Genomic DNA, 24,629 nt, shown 5'->3' on the forward strand with positions numbered 1-24,629 from the left:
CTATTAGATCTGTGAAGGCAAAGATTACAACAGTTGCCTTGTGCACTTAAAAAGTACATTCCGAATTACGTAAATTGTCAGCAATTTCTCCGATATTTATTTTAGTGTAAAAAAATTAACTATTTCTCCAAAATTAAATAATGTATCTTATATATTTTGCATATTTATTTTACAAGCTACTAGACTGCCAGCTGACACAGAACTGAACAGTTGTTCTTTAGATATATTATCTATTGTGTGTTGCAAATTAAAGGGACACTAAACCCAATTTTTTTCTTTCATGATTCAGATAAAGCATGCAATTGTAAGCAACTTTCTAATTTTCTCCTATTATCAATTTTCTTCAGTCTCTTGGCATCTTTATTTGAAAAGGCATCAATCTAAGCTAAGGAGCCGGCCCATTTTTGGTTTAGCACCCTGGATCGTGCTTGCTGATTGGTGGGTACATATAGCCACTAATCAGCAAGCGCAACCCAGGTGCTGAACCAAAAATGGGCCGGCTCCTAAGCTTGCTTTCTTGCTTTTCAAATAAAGATACCAAGAGAACAAAGACAATTTGAAAATAGGAGTAAATTAGAAAGCTGCTTAAAATTGCCTGCTCTATCTGAATCATGAAAGAAAAACATTGGGTTTAGTGTCCCTTTAAACATACAGTCCTAGTTTCCATTGTTTTTGTAAACTGTGTAAAATAGTTACCACCAGTCTAAACCTGAGCGTTTGGACCATCTTGAGTTCAAGTTCTACTTTTGAGATATGTACTAAGCAGCAAACTGTACTTTGGAGTCCTTGAGGTGCAGGGGGCTCGCTCATGAGAGTCTGTTTACCGCAATATAAGGAGCAGCAGTCTATGAGGTGGAGTTAAGGGTGATTGACAGGCCTTGCTCTTGCATAACTTGTGTAATACTATAAATGAGCATTGGACATACAGTGCCCCCTGTCCCACCTGCTCACTGCTAAGTTTCATGTTGGAAACCTTGTCCGTCATTCCCTAAAGTGGAACTCTTGAATCTTCTATAATGCATTTAAACATCTTTGTTTTAACAACTGAAAATATTGTGTCCATGAAAAATAAAGTAATTTGATGCCTAAAAATCTTAAACATTTTGTTTCATGATTTACACTTTTAAACAACTTTCCAATTTACTTCTATTATATAAGTTGCTTCATTCTCTTGGTATCCTTGAAAAAACAGCAATGCATGGGTGAGCCAATAACATGAGGGATATATGTGCAGCCACCAATATATATGTGCAGCCAACCAATTTCCTCCAATCACGGCGTGGCCTCACGAGATGGACGCCTCGGCGTGCACGCCATGATTGGAGGAAGCCGGTTTCATCATTGAAGTGCTAAGTACAGAGGAGCTGCGGGCGGAGAATCGTCGGTCTGGGATTTCTAAAGAAAAAGATAAGTATTTTTAAAAAAAATGCTGCAATGTAAAGTTTAATGAATTAAGGTGCCCCTGTTTTTAATAGTATTTTTAAAAACTGGGCACTCATTCATTTAACTTTACATTTACTTTAATAATTTGCAGAAAGTTTGGGAGCTATAATACATTTTAAAGAGACACTGATGTCAAAATGAAACTTCCATGATTCAGACTGAGCATGCAGTTTTAAGAGACATTTTATTATCAAATTGGGACACGGGTCGATTTATGAAAGCGTGAGCGGACATGATACGATGTAGCGCATACGCTGTCGGGATTTATCATTGCATAGGTAGTTCTTGTGAACTGCTTGTGCAATATTGCCCCCTACGGCCAATCGGTGTCAATCAGCCTGATCGTATAGGATCGGGCGGATTGATGTCCGCAGCCTCAGAGCAGATGGAGCAGATGTCTTTAGTCCGCTGCTTCCTAACTGCTGTTACCGGCGAGCCTGAAGGCTCACGTGGAAACAGGGGCATTAAGCTCCATTCGGAGCTTGAGAATTCGGCCCCCCAGTCTTTTAATATGCACACTTTGTGAGGTACCAGTTCCTACTTAGCATGTGCAAGAGTTCCCAATGTATATCTACATGAGTCTGTGATTGGCTGATGACTATCACATGATACAGGAGGACCAGCAATTTGAAGTAAATTTTAATATTTGTCAAAAAAAATCTGCTCATTAAATATTCAGAGTCAGTGCTACTGCATTGTTTTTTTTATTACTCACTTATTTATTATGCAATTCTACCCTTTAACAATACACAAACAAGGGAAGCAGATATATTACCCCCTATCATTGTTTGTACTACTACAAGGGGGCAATTTTATAGCTTCACTTTTGATAAAGGAAACAGCAGGGACGGTTCACCACAATGCATCTTTTAGATCTTTCCCTAGGGCTGTGATTCAAAAGCAGCGATGTGTAACTGTGGGAAAAACATAAAGAGACTCCGGAATTTTGCACATTTACACGGCTGGATTTTGTGACTCTGTTGTTTCTTCTATAACATATAATCTTCAGATCCATAATGCCTCTTTCATGAACAAAACAATATATAAACCTATTAAAAATATGTATCAATTGTTCTTTAAAAAAAAAAATATTAATGTGTTTTTAAAAGTGAACATACACAGTTCCTCCGCTACCCACTAATATTTTTATGTGCAATAAATAGACAATGCAATAGCACTTACAGGTATACCTCACTTTACAGCGCTTCACTTTACAGCGATTCGCTAATACAGCGCTTTGTGGAGCTGAAGTTCAACCTCCAAGGATTTTGAAACAGTGCTGTAATCTTTGTGCGATTGCGAGAAAAGTGACTGGCACCATTTTGTTATGAGCAGTTCACTTTGTTTACAGCATTACAGGGCAATCTGTGTCTCAGTTTTATAGTCTGGCAAATTTTACTACAGTAATTGTCACTATTTTACAGGTACAGTATTTATTGAATATTAATTGAATACTGTGCTGTGCTAGTGTTAAACTAAACAGCACTATTGCACCCCAAATATATGTTAGTTCAAACATGTTTTCAAGTTTTTAAACACACTGGCAAGTAAAAAAAAGCTAAAACCGCCTTGTTTCACTTTAAGGCGGTTTTCACTTTACAGCGGGGCTCCGGTCCCTAACCTGCTGTATGAGCGGGGTATACCTGTACTTTCAAATGAGAAGTAGAATATTTTCTTGCAAATTTCAGTTAATCCAATTTTTCCTCCCCCTGTATTATGTGACAGTTATCAGCCAATCACACAATCCATATATGTATATACTAAGCACTTTTGCAGTTCAATAGTAGCATCAGAAAGAAAATAATCTGCACGTTTTTGACAATAAAAGATCACTGGGAAGCTTGTTTGTTTTTTGTTTAAATTGCATGCTTTATCTGAATCACGAAACTTACATTTTTACTTTAGTGCTCTTTTAATTAAAAGAGCCATTTGTTTATTCATACACAGAAGCTACAGTTCTTTGCTGAACCAATCAGAAGCTGCATACACATGTAGCCAGCAGTTACTGGCCGCTTCCTGGCCTGGCTGCACTCCACTTAATTTAACCCCTTAAATACATGATAACAAAGTCACATTAGTGTTCTAATAAAAGTGAAAATGCATTTATGACAACATTTTTATTATTGTAAGATCAGTTTGTGTATTTACCTTATCTTAATTGTAAATGGGAGGGGTTTGCCACTGGGATGCTGGTGGAGTGACAGAGCATTTAAATTTATGTTAAAAGGAAAATTAAATGGAATCCTCCAGGTTTTTCAAGAGGTGCATCCCTGAACTGCTCTTGATTTGCAAAACTATGTGCTAGATCCAACCAGTTTCTGAGAATAAGGTGGGAGATTTAGCCATTGCTCAAACACCATTCATTTTATATATGTTGGCATATTATATTATACACATTAGTATAGAAGCTGTGATGCTTTGTAATCACATCAAAAGAAAAGGGATGAAGGAAGGACCAGTCAACACAGTAGATTTGCATAATCAACAAATGCAAGATAACAAGACAATGCAACAGCACATAGTCTGAACTTCAAATGAGTAGTAGATTTTTTTTTCTGACAATTTTAAAAGTTATGTATTTTTCCACTCCCCTTGTACCATGTGACAGCCATCAGCCAATCACAAATGCATACACCTACCAAGTGACAGCCATCAGCCATTCACAAATGCATACACACTTTTTCTTGCACATGCTCAGTAGGAGCTGGTGACTCAAAAAGTTTAAATATAAAAAGACTGTCCACATTTTGTTAATGGAAGTAAATTGGAAATTTGTTTAAAATGGCATGCTCTATCTTAATCATGAAAGTTTAATTTTGATTGAGTGTCCCTTTAAGTTTGCACTTGTTACTATCCTGGTGTCTCTACCAGAATCTTGATTTCCTCCCCATATCAGCAGCATAGTAATTTAATAATTACATTTTAATATGTAAATTTATGTCAATTAAACCGTAAACTTCAAGGGACATTCTAGTGGAAAATAAAATGTTGTCTATATTTGAGCACAAGTAAACAAACATATGTCGGACCTTTCCTGGTTCACATTCAGTGCCGTCAGCCCATGGCGTATGTTGAGTGCGGCAGCCCTTGTGTGGACCTTCCTTATTTATACACCAAAGTCGCCTGCACTGCATTTTCTACAAGTATGGAACAGAAAAGGGCATGTTAATATTTTCAGAAAAGATTTACCGCAAAAAACATAGAAGTGTAACAAATGACCTGTCCTTGCATACATCTGCTTGTGAAAATAAACTGTTGTAAATAGTTTCACTTTTAAAGCAGGATGGCTAATATAATTTAAGGGACACTGAACCCAATTTTTTTTCTTTCATGATTCAGATAGAGCATGCAGTTTTAAGCAACTTTCTAATTTACTCCTATTATCAAATTTTCTTTGTTCTCTTGCTATCTTTATTTGAAAATCATGAATGTAAATCTTAGCAGCCAGCCCATTTTTAGGTTCAGCACCATGGATAGTGCTTGCTTATTGGAGGCTGACATTTACCCACCAATAAAGCAAGCATAACCCAGGTTCTCAACCAAAAATGGGCCGGCTCCTATGCGTCACATTCCTGCTTTTTAAATAAAGATAGCAAGAGAACAAAGAAAAATTGATAATAGGAGTAAATTAGAAAATTGCTTAAAATTGCATGCTCTATCTGAATCATTAAAGAAAAAAAAATTGTGTTTAGTGTTTAAGAAAAATTATCGAACAAACCATACATACATATGTAAGACTCTACATTTGTTATATTTAAAAATAAATTAAGAAAGTAACATTTAAATACTTTAGTTGCACACTACATAATTAAAATTATTTATGGGGAATAAACATGTTTTGCTGAACAGTAAGCATAATCTGTCCACATACAAGCGTACACATTGCATAGGGTTAGGAGTGCCACTCACTGTATAGGGTAATGGGAAGGGGTTAAATCATTTTTAGAATTATCTTAAAGGAGGCGATATTTGTAAATATAATATACTAAGAAAATGTTAATTGTATGATCTATACAGAGCTTCATTTTGAATTTGATTAGTTATATCCTATTAAAACCATTGCTGAAAAAAAATAGTCAGTATACAGATATGTAATAATCAATTAAAGGGACCAACCATAATATACAAAAAAAAGTATTACAAGCCACATGCATATTGATTTTAGATGTAAACAAAATAAAATAAATACGTACCATATAAGGGCATTCCTTGGATTCTGGACCAAAAATTAACTCACATTGCTTATTAACATTGTACAGAACACCAGGAAGCTGCTGAAGCAAATTGTAAGTTCTCGAGACTGGCTCATCAAGTAAACATTCACCATATCCAGTGCTGGAATGGAACAGACAAACAACTATTTATGACATTAGTATTCAATTTGTTTGTTCTATCATGTGTTTAAAAATGTGAGTCTCATTGGTTAAAGATAAAATGATTGGAAGTCTGGAAAATGTATATAAAGGAGATACTCTTGTAGGGAATTCATTACTATCAAGAGAGAGGAGTATATATAACATGATATTGTGTTATACTTACCTATCAGGATAAACTAAAACTGATCCTATTAAAGGGACACTGAACCCACATTTTTTTCTTTCATGATTCAGATAGAGCATGACATTCTAATCAACTTTCTAATTTACTCTTATTATCAATTTCTCTTTGTTCTCTTGCTATCTTTATTTTAAAAGCAGGAATGTAAATCTTAGCCCATTTTAGGTTCAGCACCATGGATAGCGCTTGCTTATTAGAGGCTTACATTTACCCACCAATAAGCAAGCATAACCCAGGTTCTCAACCTAAAATGGTCCGGCTCCTATGCATCACATTCCTGCTTTTTAAATAAAGATAGCAAGAGAACGAAGAAAAATTGATAATAGGAGTAAATTAGAAAGTTGCTTAAAATTGCATGCTCTATCTTAATCATGAAAGAGAAATTTTGGATTTAGTGTCCCTTTAACCAATCTATTTTTAGTTCACAACAACTTCAGAAACCCTGATTCCCAAGTGACAACCTCAACCAAACCATGGAGTTTGTCTGCACTTATATCTTTTGTTTGTTATGCTTGACTATTTTTTTTTTTTTTTTTAAATAAATAATAGTAGCAATAAAATATTTTCACCATGTTGCGTGCTCCATGTAACATAGACTGTGTACTACATATAACCCACATTTCCTAAATTTAATCTAGGACTCTGAGGCATAGACTAAGACAGGGAGATCGATAGACATATTGTGGGTGTTTAGTAGACTTTATAGTCATGGTAGGAAGGGTAACGAGTGGACTGTGGGTGGAGTTTGGCATGCTGTGGATGAAACAAGGTGTGACCAGCAGCCCCTGGTTTCATTTTCAGAAACCATGACAGGAATAAAGCAGAGAGGAAGGGAAGCAGGAACAATTCTTCAAATGCAACACGTGCTATGATTGGCAGCTCTGTATTGTGCGCCCAGGGTTTTAAGGGAAAGAATCTCCAAATGTTGAAGCACTTGAAAGTGATGCAGCACCTCTGAAAAAAGCTGACTAAAACCTATCACCTGAATATCTCTATGTAAAAAAAGAAGATAAATTATGTAAAAATGTCCTCAGTATCCACATCCTATTGCCTCACTTTTAAGTAATTTAGCATATGGGTATTATGTCCCTTTAATCTGTGTCTAAACAAGAACCTCCTCTGACATGAGACTGTGAGTCCCTGTTTGTTATGTTAAAGGAACATGGAACCCCCCCAAAAAAATCAGCATACTATTTTAAACAACTTTTCAATCGACCTCTATCTAATTTGCTTCATTCTCTTAGTATCCTTTGCTGAAAAGCATATATAGATAGGCTCAGAGCTTCAAGCTAGCTGCTGATTGGTGGCTAAACTTGTATGCCCATTTTCATTGGCTTACAAATGTGTTCAGCGAGCTCCTAGGAGTGCATTGCTCCTTCTTCACTAAAAGATGCCAAGAGAATGGAGCAAAATTGATAGCAAAAGTAAGTTGGAAAGTTGTTTAAAAATATATAATCTATCTGAAGCGTGAAAGAAACATTTTGGGTTTCAAGTCCCTTTAAATACATGGTCTAACTGAAAACTCTGAATTTAAGAAATGTTATAGCTCCCTGGTTCTGAACGTACACAAACACATCCCAAAGATGTAAGAGACACATTTATATAAGATATTGACACCTGGGTTTTCTGAACCAAATGGGATTTGTGATGTGGCTGAGCCCTAGATAATCTGCCATGAACAATCCTCAACAACAACTTTATGGCAATTACCTGTACTTGTGTTAAAGCTTGGGGACATGAGACAAAAAAATTTTTATGTTTCAGATAGAGCTCAAAATTTCAATTTAGTTATATTATCAAATTTGCATCAGAGAGTAAACCTAGAAGGGCCCATAGGAGCTCAGGAGCGTGCACGTGTCTTTATAACTCTGAGGCAACAGTGTTTGAAACATGGTATAAAAATGATTACATACATTGTTGCAAACACTGCTGCCATAGAGTGCTCAAGAAACGTGCACGCTCCTGTGCTACTTTAAGTCTACCTAGGTTTACTCTTCAACAAAGGATGCCAAGAAAATGAAGCAAATTAGATAATATAAGAAATTTGAAAAGTTCTTTAAAATTGCATGTTCTAGCTGAAAAATGCATACTACAGGCCTTCACTATGGTTGGTAAGAACTACAAAATAGCCTTGCAGTATGTGTTTAATTTAATTATTACTATTAAATAGGAAAAGATATAATATAAAAGATTACCACTGTTATATTAGACATAGAAAAAACCCACACTCTTGCACTAAGTATGGATATAGTAAAACAATGTTGCTTGTGCATTGCTGAAGGCTGATGTCCTATTTCATCCAGGTATAACTTTCTTACTAGGACAAATATCCAATTAGAAAATTTTATACCAGCATGAGACTCGTGGTTTCCATGGCTACCGTGTTTCTAGGGATTTGGAATGCTTAGCGATAGGATCCAGCCGTCAGAGATTACGTTTTTATTACAGAAATCCGTGAGTGTAATAATGTGCCAGTATTAGGGCATTGCTGAAATAAATAATTTTAGAAGCATAGCATAGTTTTGATTTTAAGTTCTCTAGTAATAAGTCACAGTGGGAGTTGTTAAATAAACCCCACTTTTTATGCATTTCTAGGCTATTATTGGAAGCAATTTATCATCACACATTGTTAAATTATATTCACAATTAAGTGTTGTTATTTATACTTAATCTGAAATAAATATATTAAAAATAATATATAAATAACACAGGCAGTAAACAGACAATTGTACCAACTATATCAAAAGGGAATACAATTGTATTATACATTATTCTATATATTTATTAAAATTGTGGGATTTTTACATTTTTTCTCAATAAAAACATCTTGGAATTACAAAACTCTGTAGTAGTCTTGCAGTAAATTAACATAGCAACCAGATATGAAAACTTTCTAAATACATTAACACTTTGCATAAATTAACACTTTGTTTGCTATAACTATTGTAGAATGTCTCACACCCCCATCAATTTATTTAAAGGGATATAAAACACTCTGTTTCATGGTTGTAATAAAAAAAAAAACACTAAGTAGTGGGTTATACTTCATATAAATCTTTGAAATATGTATTATTCACAATTTTAAAAGCATTTCCCCTTTTATTTTTATTCTTTTACTTTATTTGTACAGTGTCCTACAGGCCACTACAGGAAGCCAAGGTGGCAGTTTTTCGTTTGAAGTGTTGCTAGGAGACATCTAATCTAGCTGCAATCATTTTACTGTCCATGTTCCATAGAGGACGTTTGCTACTAAAATCTTGTGACTATAGAACCTAAGTTCTGTAATGTCTGCTTGTTTTTTTTTTAGCTATAGGCAGTGGCTAAACTAAGAAAAACTAAGTGCTCATTTAACATTATCACGTCTGCTGAGTCAAATAGGGACAGCTATGTGCCAGGGTTAGGCTTGTGAAGTCTGGAGAGTGCACTTACAATTCCCAGAATTGGAAAACCCCGAATTTGGATTTGGAGAGTTTGAAAATGGGACATACAAATATTGAACACATATTGCAAAGCTTCCTTATTAGACAAATATTTTATATTACATTCCTAAAATGCTCCATGTCCTTTGAACTGTGAAAATGTTTAAAACATATTTTAAAATAAAAAGCCTATATGCTTACATTTTATGGAATTTAAAACAATTTTTAACTGTAAATAAGAACAATTTATCTAATCTAGCAAAATAGGCTATAGCTTCTGTATTTGTCCACATAGAGCCCCATTTATTAAGCTGCAGGGACTTTCAATCATGAAGTATAAAATACTTCATGCTAAAAGTTCCTTTATTTGTTTCAAGGGTTTACCGCACTGAGCTGCTCAAGCATCCAGCGGCAGAACACTATTTGTTGTTAAATGACATTTTCACCTATTAGCAAATAGTTGTGAATTCCAGCAAGCGCCAAGCTAGATTTCCTGTACGGCTATTGGTTAAGAGGTGAAAACAGTGTTCTGCCGTAGGCTGCCTTAGCAGCTTAGAACAGCGAATACTTGAAACAAATAAAGGAGCTTTCTGCATGAAGTATTTTATACTTCATGACTGAGAGTCCCCTTTATTTGTTCCAATGGTAAATCCTAGCATTTCACAAACGCTAGGATTTACCATGCCTTTAAGTAGCTGTTGTCTAAAGATCAAAGTTACTTAGCCTCTCTGCCACCTCACATGTAACAGAGTTAAATCATTCTGAACTGGTCAGGATGATTGACAAGTCCTGCTCTCTCACGCTACTGGTTGTGTGAGAGAAGGGTGTGTGGCTGCACAAGCAATTGCTTGTGCAATGTTAAATGCAGGCAGAGGATGCTGCCCCTCTCGCCACTATGATGGACGTGGTTCTTAGGAGCGAACCTGATCTGAATGCCAATTGATAAATAGAACCCATAGCTTTTACTGGAAGGTCACTCAATTTATCAAATACACCAACACATTTCTAAGTCTACAATCATATAACTTGTAATAATAGCTCTTTGTTACTGTACTTTTCTTTTTCTGAAAATAGCTAGCCTACAATGAATACAATTAGAAACATAGATAAATAAACATCACATTCACTAAAGGATATTTATTAAAGGGACATTAAACAAATGCTAGAAATGAAGCTTTGAAAGAAAAGGATTAGTCTGAGAATAACATAATAGATGTATTTTTTTAAAAAGTTTCATTAGCTGTTTATATATTGACGAAATAAGTAAGGTTTTAGTGTCTACAAAACAATGGGAGCTGCCATGTTGTAACTTAGGTTACCTTCTTTAATGTGGCCGATTAGGGACAGTTATAAATAGGTCAATAGAGTGGGCAGCCAATGGCTGTGAGGAATATAACAGTGTTCTGTACTTCCATTTCTAACAGGAACTGAAAAGCTCACAATTTTAGAATAGAATTACAGGAAAAGGGGACAAAATAAACAATTAAAGTATATTGCAGATTTTTTTTTTTTAAATATACAATTTATATTACCATCTCAAAGAGTTTAATGTCCCTTTAAAGGGAAAGGAAACACATTTTTTCTTTTATTATTCTGATATAACATACAATTTTAAACAACTTTGAAATTTAATTGTATTAGCTAATTTTCTTTAGTGTTTTGGTATCCTTTGTTTAAAAGCATAGCTAGTAGACTCAGTACCTGGGTGCTATTTGCTGATTAGTGAGATGAATATCTATTTTTAGACAAAACAACTTTAATGTCCCTTTAATTTGTACAGCACTATGCTTTCTAGATGGCACCACTAATCATAGGATAAAATCCATAATAATTAAAGGGACATGAAAGTCAAAATAAAATGTTCATGGGTCAAATAGTGCATGCTATTTTAAGAAACTTTCCAAGTTAATTCTATCATCAAAATGTATTTGTTCTTTTGGTATCCTTTGTTTGAAAGTCATCTCCTAAGCAACAATGCACTACTGGGAGCTAGCTGAGGACATCTAAAGAGCAAATGATAAGTCATATTGCTATAGAAACCACCCACCATCTAGTTACCTAGTTACCAGCTAGTTATCACCTAGTTGCCTAGTTACCAGTAGTTATGTAGTTACCAGCTAGTTACCAGTAGTAAATTGATGCTCCTTAGCCTATCTAGGTATAATCATCAACTAAGGATACCAAGAGAACAAATACAAGTACATTTACATTTTTTTTTTAAATTGCATGATCTATCAGAACAATTAAAGTTTAACTATGACTTTGATGTCCCTATAAACTATAAAATGCCCATCACACATATGTAGTTGAATCAACAATGAGCTAAAACAAAAAAGCCCACATCTGCTGCAACATTCAACTAATTACTTCTGTAGTAGTCAAAGCACATTTAATAACTTACGTCTGTCAATAAATAAAAAACACACTTACTCTAAAAATTGTGTAATGTATTTCTGGCTGCATTTAGACCACATCCAGGGGTTTGTATTAAAGTTTAGGGTTCGAGCCATGACGTGTTGTTGGTTTTTACCACCTCCTTCTATGCACTTTTCGCTATCATCATGGGGCATGTTGAATCTAGGAATATAGAAAGAGATTATGAGAACCAGGTTAAATGATCTCTTCTTGCATATTATTAGACATCTCCAGTGCTGCTCATGTGCTCAGGCAATAGATAATAAGGATAAATATGTACAGAATTGCCCTAAAACTTTCTTTTCATTCAAGACTAGCCCATACTTTTGAGTTTAAAAAACAAATTCCCTGTGGTCCCACAATACAAAGAAAACTTTTCTTAAAGAGATACTGAACCCAAATGTTTTCTTTCATGATTCAGATAGAGCATGCAATTTTAAGCAACTTTCTAATTTACTCCTATTATCAATTAGTCGGTCCATTTTTGGTTCAGCACCCTGGATAACACTTGCTGATTGGTGGCTACATTGATGCAAAGGAGGAAAGCATGATTCTGTCACTATATAAATCCCTGGTAAGACCTCACCATGAGTATGGAGTGCAGTTCTGGGGATCGATCTCAAAAAAAGACATTACAGATCTAGAAAAAGTTCAGAGAAGGGCTACAAAGCTAATAAGGGGAATTGAGAAGTTAAGCTATCAGGAGCGGTTAGCTAAACTGGGTCTGTTTTTTCTAGAAAAAAAGGTGCTTCAAAGGTGACATGAATACTGTATATAAATATATTTAAGGCCCATATACAGAGATGGCAGAAGCTCTGTTTATTCCAAGAAAATTGTCAATTTAAGGCTGGAGGAAAGGAGATTTAATCACCAGCAAAGGAAAATTTTTTCACTGTAAGAGCAATACAATTGTGGAACTCATAACCAAAGGAGGTAGTGAATGCCAATACCTTAGATACATTTAAAAATGGTTTGGATACATTTCTGGCTAGAAAGGGAATTCAGGGATAAGATTGCTTGTGTTAAATGGGTCACCTTTTAATGGGATTCATTTAAGCTCAACTGGAGCTTTTTTGCAAGTATACTAGATTTGTATAGGTTGAACTCGATGGACTTATATATACTGGTCTTTTTTTCAACCTCATCTACTATGTTACTATGTAGTGCTCCACACACCTACCTAGGTATCTCTTCAAGAAAGAATATCTTGTGAAGGAAGCAAATTTGATAGTATAAGTAAAACTTTTTTAAATCGTATGCTCGGTCTGAATCACAAATTAAAATTGTTGGGTTTCATATCCTTTTTAGGAATAATCCTAGGTGAGTTCAGGAGCGTGCATGTGTCAAGCCTTTTGGCAGCAGTTTTTGCAACATTGTTTTTTGCAATGTTATACATAGTCCCAAACACTACTATCATAGACTGCTAAAGACACGTGCACGTTCCTGAGCTCCTAACAGCCTACCTAGAGTTACTCTTCAACTAAGGATATCAAGAGTACAAAGCAAATTTGATAATAGAAGAAAATTGGAACGCTATTTAAAATGGCATGTTCTGTCTAAATCATAAATTTTGACTTTACTGTCCCTTTAAGCCCAAAATGACATATATACAGTTGTTGAATTTTGCATGCAACCACATAATGTTTAAAGACATTGTATACAATTTGATTTATGGTTAAGCCAAACATTATATTTACATGAAACATACACATGTCCAAGTTCATGTGCTATTGTAAATGCAGTGCTTAATCCGTTGTCCTCACTTATAGAACAACTCCGGTATGGATCGCATACTGTACCAACTTCTGCTAACCCTACACAAAGAAAGAAAAAAAAAAATATTACTTTGTGCAACTAAGTCTTGGAGAATATTCAAGCTAAAGGCTAAATTATGTAATGTACATTCAGTATTTACCCAGCCTGCTTATTCTGTAATTCACCTCTACAAATTATGCTTTTTCTATTCTCTCCAGGTAGGCTGGAGTATATATACTATACTTAGGTATAAATCAGTTTATGTTACCTTGTTAGGTGCTATAGTGATTAGTTAGATACAGGTCCTTTACATATGGACTCTGATTAACCACAGAAAACGAAACCAAGTCATATTTTTAAGGGTGTATCTTGAGTACTCCGGAGCACCAAAACCCTGCAAAGTTTGCTAACAAAATAGCAGCTTTAAACACTAAAACAGTTTTTGTTTATCGGCAGATCCAATATATATATATATATATATATGCACACATATATACATATACATATATATATATATATATATATATATATATATATATATATATATATATATATATATAAACATACTGGATATAGAACAAAGCACGTCTTGTAAAGTGTCCAAACTTAATTTATTTCTTAGTGACTAAGAAATAAATTAAGTTTGGGGTTTGTGAGAGTGTGCTTACCCTACTACCTATATATATACATATATATATATATATATATATATATATATATATATATACATACACACATATATATTTGTATTCAAAGGGACATTACATTTTTTTATAGATGTATATATATATGCATCAAAAATTAACCACTGTTACTGAAAAATCTGCATACATAATAAATGTTTTAAAAGCATTTAAACTACAATTTACCAAGATATGTTGATCTATTGGAAGACTGCATAAAAATGTAATTACAAGGGGGGGTATCTATCAAGCTGTCAACTATGCTGCATTCGCCGGCACCAATATGCTCGCCTAACATTGCGGCCGCGTATCTCAATACGCTCTCCTTATTTATGAAAAAAGCTGGCAAAAAGACGCGCACCAAGTACGGGGCGATGAGCATCGGACTGTTGTTAACCCCTATCCCGCTGCTCCCCAACCCTGCCGCAACCTAAATAAAGTTATTAACCCATATCCCGCCGCTCCCCGACCCTACCGCAACCTAAATAAACGTATTAACCCCTAAACCTCTGGCCTCCCACATCACCACCACTAACTAAACCTATTAACCCCTAAACCATCAGCCCCCCTACATCGCAATAAACTAAATTAAGCTATTAACCCCTAAACCTAACAAGCCGCTAACTTTAAATTAAAATTACAACATCCCTATCTTCAAATAAATTTAAACTTACCTGTAGAATTAAAATAAACTATTTTAAACTATTAATTAACCTACCCTATTATCCTACATTTAAATTAAAGTACCAATTAAATAAAATAAATTACATATTAATAAACCTAACCCTACTCAAATTATTTAAATATACTATTAAAGGGACAGTCAACACCAGAATTTTTGCATAACCAACAGTTATAATTATACACGTTTTACCTCTGTAATTACCTTGTATCTAAGCCTCAGCAGACTGCCCCCTTATTTCACTTATTTTGATTGACTTGCAGTTTAGCCAATCAGAGCTGTATCCATGGTAAATTCACGTGCATGAGCTCAATGTTATCTATATGAAATATGTGAACTAATGCCATCTAGTGGAGAAAAACGGCCTTCAAGGTCTAAGAAATTAGCATGTGAACCTCCTAGGTTTAGCTTTCAACTAAGAATACCAAGAGAACAAAGCAAAAATGGTGATAAAAGTAAATTGGAAAGTTGCCCTATTTGAAACATGAAAGTTTTTTTTGGACTTGACTGTCCATTTAAACATTATTAAAAGTACTAAATTAACAACAAAAAAACCCTAAGTTACAAAAACAAACAAACACTAAATTACGAAGAAAAAAAAACACATTAGTAAAAATAAAAAATAAAAAGAATTACACCTAATCTAATAGCCCTATCAAAATAAAAAGCGCCCCACCAAAATAAAAAAAAACCTAGCCTACAATAAACTACCAATGGCCCCTAAAAGGGCCTTTTGTGGGCATTGCCCCAAAGATATCAGCTTTTTTACCTGTAAAAAAAATACAAACACCCCCCCAACAGTTTATTTCTTGGATGGCGTTGCTTGCATTGAAGTTCCCTGTTTATGGCGGTGACCGTATGAAGAGGATGCTCTGGGCCGGATGTCTTCAGGATGGACCCGCTCCGCGCTGGATGGATGAAGATAGAGGATGCCGTCTGGATGAATACTTCTTGCCGCCTGAATGAGGACTTCTCCGGCTGGATGAAGATGGAAGAGGCCGCCCGTATGAAGATTTCTTGCCGCCTGGATGAGGACTTCTCCGGCTGGATGGATCCTTCAAGCGGGACATCAAGAACTGTAAGTGGATCATCGGGGGTTAGTGTTAGGTTTTTTTAAGGTTTTTTTGGGTGAATTTTATTTTTAGATTAGGGTCTGGGCATGAAAAAAAGAGCTAAATACCCTTTTAAGGGCAATGCCCATACAAATGCTTCAGGGCAATGGGGAGCTTAGGTTATTTTAGATAGGTTTTTTATTTGGGTGGGTTGGTTGGGTGGGTGGTGGATTTAACTGTTGGGGGGTTGTATTTTTATTTACAGGTAAAAGAGCTGATATCTTTGGGGCAATGCCCCACAAAAGGCCCTTTTAGGGGCCATTGGTAGTTTATTGTAGGCTAGGTTTTTTTTTATTTTGGGGGACTTTTTAATTTTGATAGGGCTGTTAGATTAGGTGTAATTCTTTTTTATTTTTGATAATTTTGGTTCCCCCCCCCCCCCGTAATTTAGTACTTTTAATAATGTTTAATAGTATATTTAAATAATTTGAGTAGGGTTAGGTTTTTTAATATGTAATTTATTTTATTTAAATGGTAGTTTAATTTAATTGTAGGATAATAGTTAGGGTAAGTTAATTAATAGTTTAAAATAGTTTATTTTAATTCTACAGGTAAGTTTAAATTTATTTGAAGATAGGGATGTTGTAATTTTAATTTAAAGTTAGAGGCTTGTTAGGTTTAGGGGTTAATAGCTTAATTTAGTTTATGGCGATGTGGGGGGCTGACGGTTTAGGGGTTAATAGGTTTAGTTAGTGGTAGTGATGTGGGAGGCCAGAGGTTTAGGGGTTAATACGTTTATATAGTGGCGGTGGTGTCGGGGAGCGGAGGGATAGGGGTTAATAACTTTATTTAGTTTGCGGCAATGTCGGGGAGTGGCGGAATAGGGGTTAATACATTTTATTTTGTGTCTGCGATGTCGGGGCGGCATATTAGGGGTGTTTAGACTCCGGGTTTTTGTTAGGGTGTTAGGTGTAAATGTTACTTGTTTTCTACTATAGAAATCAATGGGTTATATTTATTTGTCTTGCAGCATCGAACATAAGCTTTCGCTGCTTTCAGACTCCCATTGATATCTATGGCATCCGCGGCCTTCAGGGTGGCAGATTGAAAACCAGGTACGATGCGTCCGAATAGCCGCAAGCGTACCTGTTAAAAGTTTGATAACTTGGAAAAAGTGTCAGATAGAGCCGAAGGTGTATTCGGAACATCTGTAATGACGTAAGCATCGATCTGCGTCGGATTAAGACCGGTGGATCGTATGTTACATCACAAATTTCAACTTTTGCCGGTCTGTAGGCTTTGATAACTAGGTCGGATCAATCTTTCAACAATTACAATGCGGAATTCCAGCGTATTTTAGGTTGACAGCTTGATAGATAGGCCCCAAGGTGTTTACCGTCCCTTTAACAGACATGAACGAATTTAGTATGATATTTGCTGATATAATTTTAAGAAAAAATGTAGGAAATATACACAAGAGTGTATTGCAAGATAGATGAGACAAATTTCTGGATATTTCAGCTTTCATTTACACAGAAAATTACTAACCAAATAGTAATTTACAGTTTTATTTTGCATAGAAGATCAAGTAAAATGAATGAGGCCGTTTCAAATATTAATCCCATGGTGCAATGCATTTAGAATTCCAGTAGAGTTTTGTGATGTCATCCACTGGTTACAGGAAGAATAAAACTCCCACACTGCACATAATATAATGGAAACTATAGAAAATAATGACTTTAAAATGTGTTACGCACCTAAAGTATCACATTTCTCGTGGGCTCTACAAATATCCTGTCTGAAAATAAAACAAAAGTACATTAATGAAGTGTTTAAGTTTGCCAATTACGTCAACACATTTTTGCGAACAAAATGCATTTTAAAATGTGTTTGTTTAAGGAGACATTGTACTTAAAGGGACATTTCAGTCAAAATTTAAATGCACATAGATGAATTACATCTTTGAATAGAAACAAATTTGCAATATACACGTATTAGCATAAATGCTTCTAGTAAAAGTTATCACTGTTTTAGTGTTAACATATTTCTCTGCACGTGCATGTGAAGCATAGCTAGATATTCTCAGTGTGCCAGCATTTTAAACACTGCAGCTGCTCAGAGCACCAGTGGGGCTTGTATCATGTCAGCAATTAACAAATTGAGTCATTATCAGATGGTACTAGCACCTTAGGCTTTTTGGGCAAGTGCTGTGTTTAAAATGCTGGTGCATGTGAATACTTAAATACACTTTTGAAACAGCTATAGTTTTTATTAGAAGCATTTTTGCTAATACATGTATATTACAAAAATGCTTCTATTCAACAACTAAAATGAATCCACATGTGGATTCCAATGTTGGCTGGAATGTCCCTTTAATTTTATTTATCATGCATACAAAAGAGCGGCATTTAAGCATGTTAAAATAATTTGGGCATAAACAAAATTTTAAGTAGTTGAAGTTTAAATTGAAACAAAGATGAAGAACACAACTGATACTGCTGTATTAATTCTCATTGGCTGAAAAGAACACATACCCACAGCTCTATCAGTAGATAGGGAAACCCATTTACAAGAAATACAATCAATTTGGGAATATCTTCTTCTATACAGAGTAAAGATAAAAATTGAGTAAAATGTATCTTCACGTATTAACATATTCTTAAACAGTGACACATTTTCTGTTCTTCAAGATCAAAATTGAATTTATTTTGTTGTTGTTTTTGTTTTGCTTAATTTATATGTTATGTTATTACCTGTATACAGTGATCGGTTAGTCATTACATATGTATTGTATGTTGCTGGCCGTCACCTGTATACTGTGCCCAGCTGGCCAGTACCTGTGTATTGTGTCATGCTTGCAATCACCTGTATACTGTGCCTTGCTGACCATTACCTGCATACTATGTCCTGCTGCCTATTATCTGCTCACAGTCATTACTTGCATACTGTGCCTAGCTGGCTATTACCTGTGTATTGTGTCATGCTTGCCATCACCTGTATACTGTGCCTTGCTGACCATTACCTGCATACTATGTCCTGCTGCCTATTATCTGCTCACAGTCATTACTTGCATACTGTGACCTGCTGGCCATTATCTGTGCACTGTGCCCTACTAATTACCCGCTTATGGCTAGATTCATCAAGCAAAGGGTGGACAGGGGCATACATTTTCGCCCTCTCCGCCCCAGCTCTCCTCTGGCCGGCAGCAATCCGCTGGCGGAATTCAACATTGCACACAAGCGCTATTTTGCCCTCGAGTGCAATACCGCCCCCTGCCCGTGCACAGCAAATCATGTATGGGCAGGAGCTGTCAATCACTCCGGTAGGACGAGACCCGGGGAAATTAAAATTCTCCACCTAAGAGGTTGAGAAGAGAGAAGGGAAGCAGCAGTCTCATAACCACTGCTTGATAAATCCTGACTGTGGGTTCTCTTGTGAGAACCTGCAGTCGTAGGGTAGGAGAAGGCTTAATAAATCAAGCCCATAGTGCCCTGCTGGCCATTATCTGATCACTGTCAATACCTGCATATTGTGCCCTGCTGACTATTACCCTTTACCATCCAGCTCAGAGTATTCTGCTCATACTTCTCTTTTCACTGACTCCTTTCTACTGGTTCTGTCTAGTATTAGACTTGTTCCTTTGCTTTTGGACTTGTTCATATCATGTATCTATGATACTTGTACACTTCAATTACCTAAATAAAGCATTTGTTACATTGGCAATCATTTGCTAGTATCTGAAACTTCTTTCACTGTTACAGTCCCATATAAATTAATAGTTACTCCCAGTGTGTCTGACAAAAGGAGTTAATCGCTGCCCTATATAAGCTGATAGCAGATAATAACTATCTATATATTTATATATATATATATATAAATATATGACAGAAGAGGTTAAATCACAGTTCTTGATGTCTACCATGATGGAGTAAGCAATTAAAGGGATATCAAACACTAAATATATTTTTGGAGCATAGTATTGAGGTTATTCCCCAACTCTTGCTAGTCATGAGTGCTGCCACATTGACATTTCATTGCATTCCAATGTTGATTTGCTGTTTATTTCAGATACCTGCAGTAAAAGCTACGTTCCAAAATGGTGGCACCCATAATAAGAGGGAGGTACATAATTATATTTAGGGTTTAAAGTCCCTTTAACTTTTCGGTTCTGAGATATAAATGTCCGAAGGTGACCATAAAAATAATGAAGAAAAAAAAAAAATGAAAATGTTATACTGACCTGGTGATTAATACTGCAGTATCATGATGGGAGTGGTGACTATCGTCTGGGTGGTTCTGTACTTGCTGCCATATACAGAAGTTTTTTAACGTGGTCTGAGCATTGAATGAGATGGATGGGCCCTCCTAATCACAGAGAATATATCAGCATAAACATGGTCTGCCCCCCATGGTACAAAGGATCTGACACAGCCACACAATTTACCTGTTCATTGTGTATCACAGCCAGCTTTACAATTGCAATGTTGATTAAATTTCCAATACTAGGATCCTTATAAATAGAAGCAACCTGCACAAAAAAAACATATTCATTACCAAAAACATTGTACCCTTTAAAGGGGCATTCTAGCCAAATTTGTAATGCAAGCCGGTACATTTTCAAGTTTGAATAGAAGCATTATTTGCAGTAACTAACATGGTTTAATTCAGAAATGTTATTGTGCACAGGCACATGAAGCATATCTAGATATGCCCAGGGCACCAGCCTGTTAAACAGTTGTGGAAATAAGGCACTATAGAACCTAACAGACACTGTTTAAAATGTTTGTGTACAGAGCATATCTAGATATGCATCATGTGCTTGTACACCGTAAAAACATCAGAGTCAGCTTGTATTGCAAAAATACAATCAGTTAACACCTGTTCTGTGTTTTAACAACATAAGATAATTTAAATCACTTCCTGTTAGTTTGAAAAAAGTCTGAGTAAAATAAAAAAGCCCTCTTGATAAACGCTCCAACAACCTTAATTAATCTGTCTCTGTTAATATACAGATACATACAGGTTATTCCACGGTTGTCTGATTCCTACATCTTCATTAATACAAATTTCAAAATACTTAAAAAAATAAAATAAAAAAGAATCCTCCTAGGTGCAGACAAATGTAATATTCAGTAAGAAGAAGTGAAAGGCTGTTTAGAAAGTGTTGGAGTGCTGCATTTTGGGACAAAGCCCTACACTAATTATTGGTAGTAAGAAAATTTGCCACTAGAGGTCACCAGGGAGCCATTTCCCAAGATGCCAGAAACAAGGCATATATACCATTGTATGATTGTATGACACAGAATAATAATTTATTATTTATTTGTCATTGCAATGACAAGATATCAGATATTTGATATGCCCTGTCTAGTAGCAGCAATGTACTGGACACTAGGTCTCACCAATGTAACTCTCAAAAATTATTACTGCAAAGTTGCACTGCATATGAACTGTGAAATCACAAGCTCTCTCTCTTTTTTAATAAACTCTATAAGTGTAGTTTTCTTGCCTAGTGACTTTTTATGTAATTGAATGCAGGGAAATAATCAATACCAGACATCAGTTTAGAAAGATTGCAAAGAAAATATAGATATATAATTACAGCTTTTAAAGTATAATATTCATTTTCTTGCAGCTTCACCAAGAAAAATGATAAAATTATAAAATTTAAGCAACAAGAAGGTATTTCTGCATAAACTCAGTCATAAAGAAACATAACTACATATCCCAAAATCTATAAGGAGAAATTGCGTATCTCACACATTATATATTCAAAATGATTTAGATGTTAACAGATTGAATGATTTCAAATACAATCATGAATGTTTAATTATGCATTACAATCCCAATTTAACAAAAGATTAACTTTAGAGACATTACTAGAATCAGATAATATTCTGCCTCTGCAGCTCACAAAATATAGGAAGTACCCTAAACAAATTTAAAAGATTATTTTCATACTCACAATGGACATAAGTGTTAAAACGTAATGCTGTAGATTTGCACCATGATACTCCAGCATCCTGTTATCTGCAACTACCATCACTTCAACATATCGAGGATAGGATAAAAAGCGCTTTGTTCTTTTTGGTGCTTTGGTTTTATTTATATTATCAGTATTGTTATTATATGAGGAATACTGGTTTTGTAATAGTCTCTTTCTTAAAGTTTCTACATGTGAAAACATAGTATTTTTTTCCTGTTGATTTCCACTCTTCTTATGTTTGACGTGGCTATGTTTATGCCCTGTAAAAAGAAAAAAAAAAGTTATTAGGAAAAAATGCAAATATATTTTCTTCTTCCCCCAGTGCAAATTCTTGCAGATTTCCTTATATCTGGATTTGTAAATAGTAACAATACATTAATTTTGTAAAACAAATTTTGTCCTACTATAGTTTTAACCTATGATTAGCTTATCTCCCATCTAGATTTGATTAACCTGATAGTCCTTGTGAAAGATAACAGTACATTGAAAATCTAAATTTCTTTGTTATTGTGGTTTATCATTCACCATATAACAGAGCTTAAAATATTCAAGGAACCAGATAGCCATGGTTCTAACTTTTTTTTGTATTGCTCTACATACGTTCATTCATAAAATCATACCAAGTGTCTTAGAACATTGTTTGAGTGGCTCTTTAGTATGCTGGATGGCTTCTAAACCACCAATAAAATGTCCTGCAATAAGTTTTCATACTATTTATGTCAAATTATCTCAGAATAAGAATAACTTGTGTTCTGGCTCATGTAGTAATGTTGTTGACCAAACATCTATGAGAAATGGGTCTAGGATAGATAGCTCAGCATACTAAGGCACTGTGGCTGGGCTCTGTAGCAACCCAAGGGTTGCAGGTTTGATCTCCGGCGAGGTCCACTCAGCCTTTCTTCCTTCCGAGGTTGATAAAATGAGCAGCGCCTTGAGACCCTTACGGGTGATTAGCCACGCTTTACAAATACCCAATACATACAACATAAAGAGGTAGCAGATGCTATACTTTCCTCTAGGTGTAAGTGAACAAATTACCAGACAATATATGGACAATATAGGCAAAACTAAATATAAATATGGACAATATAGTCAAACTAAAAAACTGTTATGATACAGACAGAGCATTAAAATGTACTTCTATTATCAAATGTGCTTCTTTCTCTTGATATCCTTTCTTGAAGAGTAAACCTAGGTAGGCTTAGGAGCACAATGCAGTTTTGGGAGCTAGCTGATACATCTGGTGAGCGAATGAAAAAGGGTGTATAATGTGCAGCCACCAACCACCATCTAGCTCCCATTAGTGCACTGCTGCTCTTGAGTCTACCTTGGTAAGCTGTTCAACAAAAGATAAGAGAACAAAGCATATTTGATAAAAACAAGTTGTTAAAATTGCTATCTAATCAATACAAGTTTATATTTTACTTTACTGCTCCATTCAATCAGATAAATAAAAATAATTAAAAAAAACAAGTGGTTGAGAGACTACTTTTTAAAGTAAACTGTTTAAAACAACAGGCGTATTTCAGGTAAGAAATCCCTCCCCCACCCGCTGAAACACCTTTGTTGCCTAGACAACGCTTTTGACCTAGACTAAGGATACTGCCATATAGCCTTTGAATGGCATATAATGGGCCACACCCTATACAATTGGGCATACAATTGGGGGGGGGGGGGAAACAGTAACTCTCTCTCATATCTTTTCCTCCAGTTAAAAGATGGCTGATCTTGGACAGCAAGACAAAGCACACAGATAATTTAAGTATTATACCTTCTTTTTTTGGGGATAAATTATCTGTGATTCTTATATTTAGTTATTGGTGTTTCACAAATTGTAGTTGATAGCTAGGGTTGCCCTGTACAAATTGGACTGATTTGTTGTAAATATATGTGTACATATCCAACTGTATATATTCATCTTGTCCCAACATATATAATTTGAACGGAGAACCTTTTAGTGTTTCATTCACTTAGTTACAATCGTTTAATCATACAATTATATTTAGTTAGAGCAATTTAAAAATACATCAAATTTAAAACCACACATAGAGCATGACTCTGTGGTTCCTCAATACTGATGCAACAAATCTTTACATAGATACAGAGGAAACTGGAATTCCATTAGTTTTAGGATGAGAACTCAAAGATCTCTTACTGAATGGACACTCAAAAGACAAGCGCTAAGGATTAATGATGTGGAATTGAATAAGACAAATTATATTTCTTGATCGGACATTCCAGAATTAGAAGTTGATGAATGTTCTTGATGCTTGCGTTTCAAGTGGCTGCTCTTCATATTTGAAATATCAGAAGCCGTAACCAAGTGTGCTCATAACTTCAAGGTATTAAAAGAAGAGTGATGAATGCATGTCACACTGTAATAGTGGTTAGATAATATTACACGAGAGTAACACGCACTTAAAAACAGCAGCAAAGCGGATACATTTGTTCTATATTGAAAAAGCTTGTGACAAGTTTAAAGGGATAGTCTACTTGGAAATTGCTATTGTTTAAAAAAATAGATAATCACTTTATTACCCATTCCCCAGTTTTGCAAAACCAACACTAATATTTATTAACATACGGCTAGATTACGAGTTGTGCGTTAAGATAAAAAAGCAGCGTTAACAGGTCCCA

At 35.2% G+C, this 24,629-nt stretch overlaps 1 protein-coding gene across 1 annotated transcript in view; it reads right to left on the bottom strand.

Moving 5' to 3' along the window:
* The window catches only part of ADAMTS9 (ADAM metallopeptidase with thrombospondin type 1 motif 9), a 527,878-nt gene that overhangs the window by 375,117 nt on the left and 128,132 nt on the right, over window positions 1-24,629 (bottom strand). The window contains exons 4-11 of the mRNA XM_053721004.1: window positions 21,972-22,252; window positions 20,451-20,534; window positions 20,247-20,371; window positions 17,764-17,804; window positions 13,543-13,648; window positions 11,850-11,996; window positions 5,637-5,778; window positions 4,473-4,580 (exon numbers count right to left, since the gene is read on the bottom strand). Coding sequence (XP_053576979.1) covers window positions 4,473-4,580; window positions 5,637-5,778; window positions 11,850-11,996; window positions 13,543-13,648; window positions 17,764-17,804; window positions 20,247-20,371; window positions 20,451-20,534; window positions 21,972-22,252 — 1,034 coding nt within the window. The remainder of the gene's footprint in view (window positions 1-4,472; window positions 4,581-5,636; window positions 5,779-11,849; window positions 11,997-13,542; window positions 13,649-17,763; window positions 17,805-20,246; window positions 20,372-20,450; window positions 20,535-21,971; window positions 22,253-24,629) is intronic.

The sequence above is a fragment of the Bombina bombina genome, chromosome 7, assembly GCF_027579735.1.
Source record: "Bombina bombina isolate aBomBom1 chromosome 7, aBomBom1.pri, whole genome shotgun sequence".
NCBI lineage: Eukaryota > Metazoa > Chordata > Amphibia > Anura > Bombinatoridae > Bombina > Bombina bombina.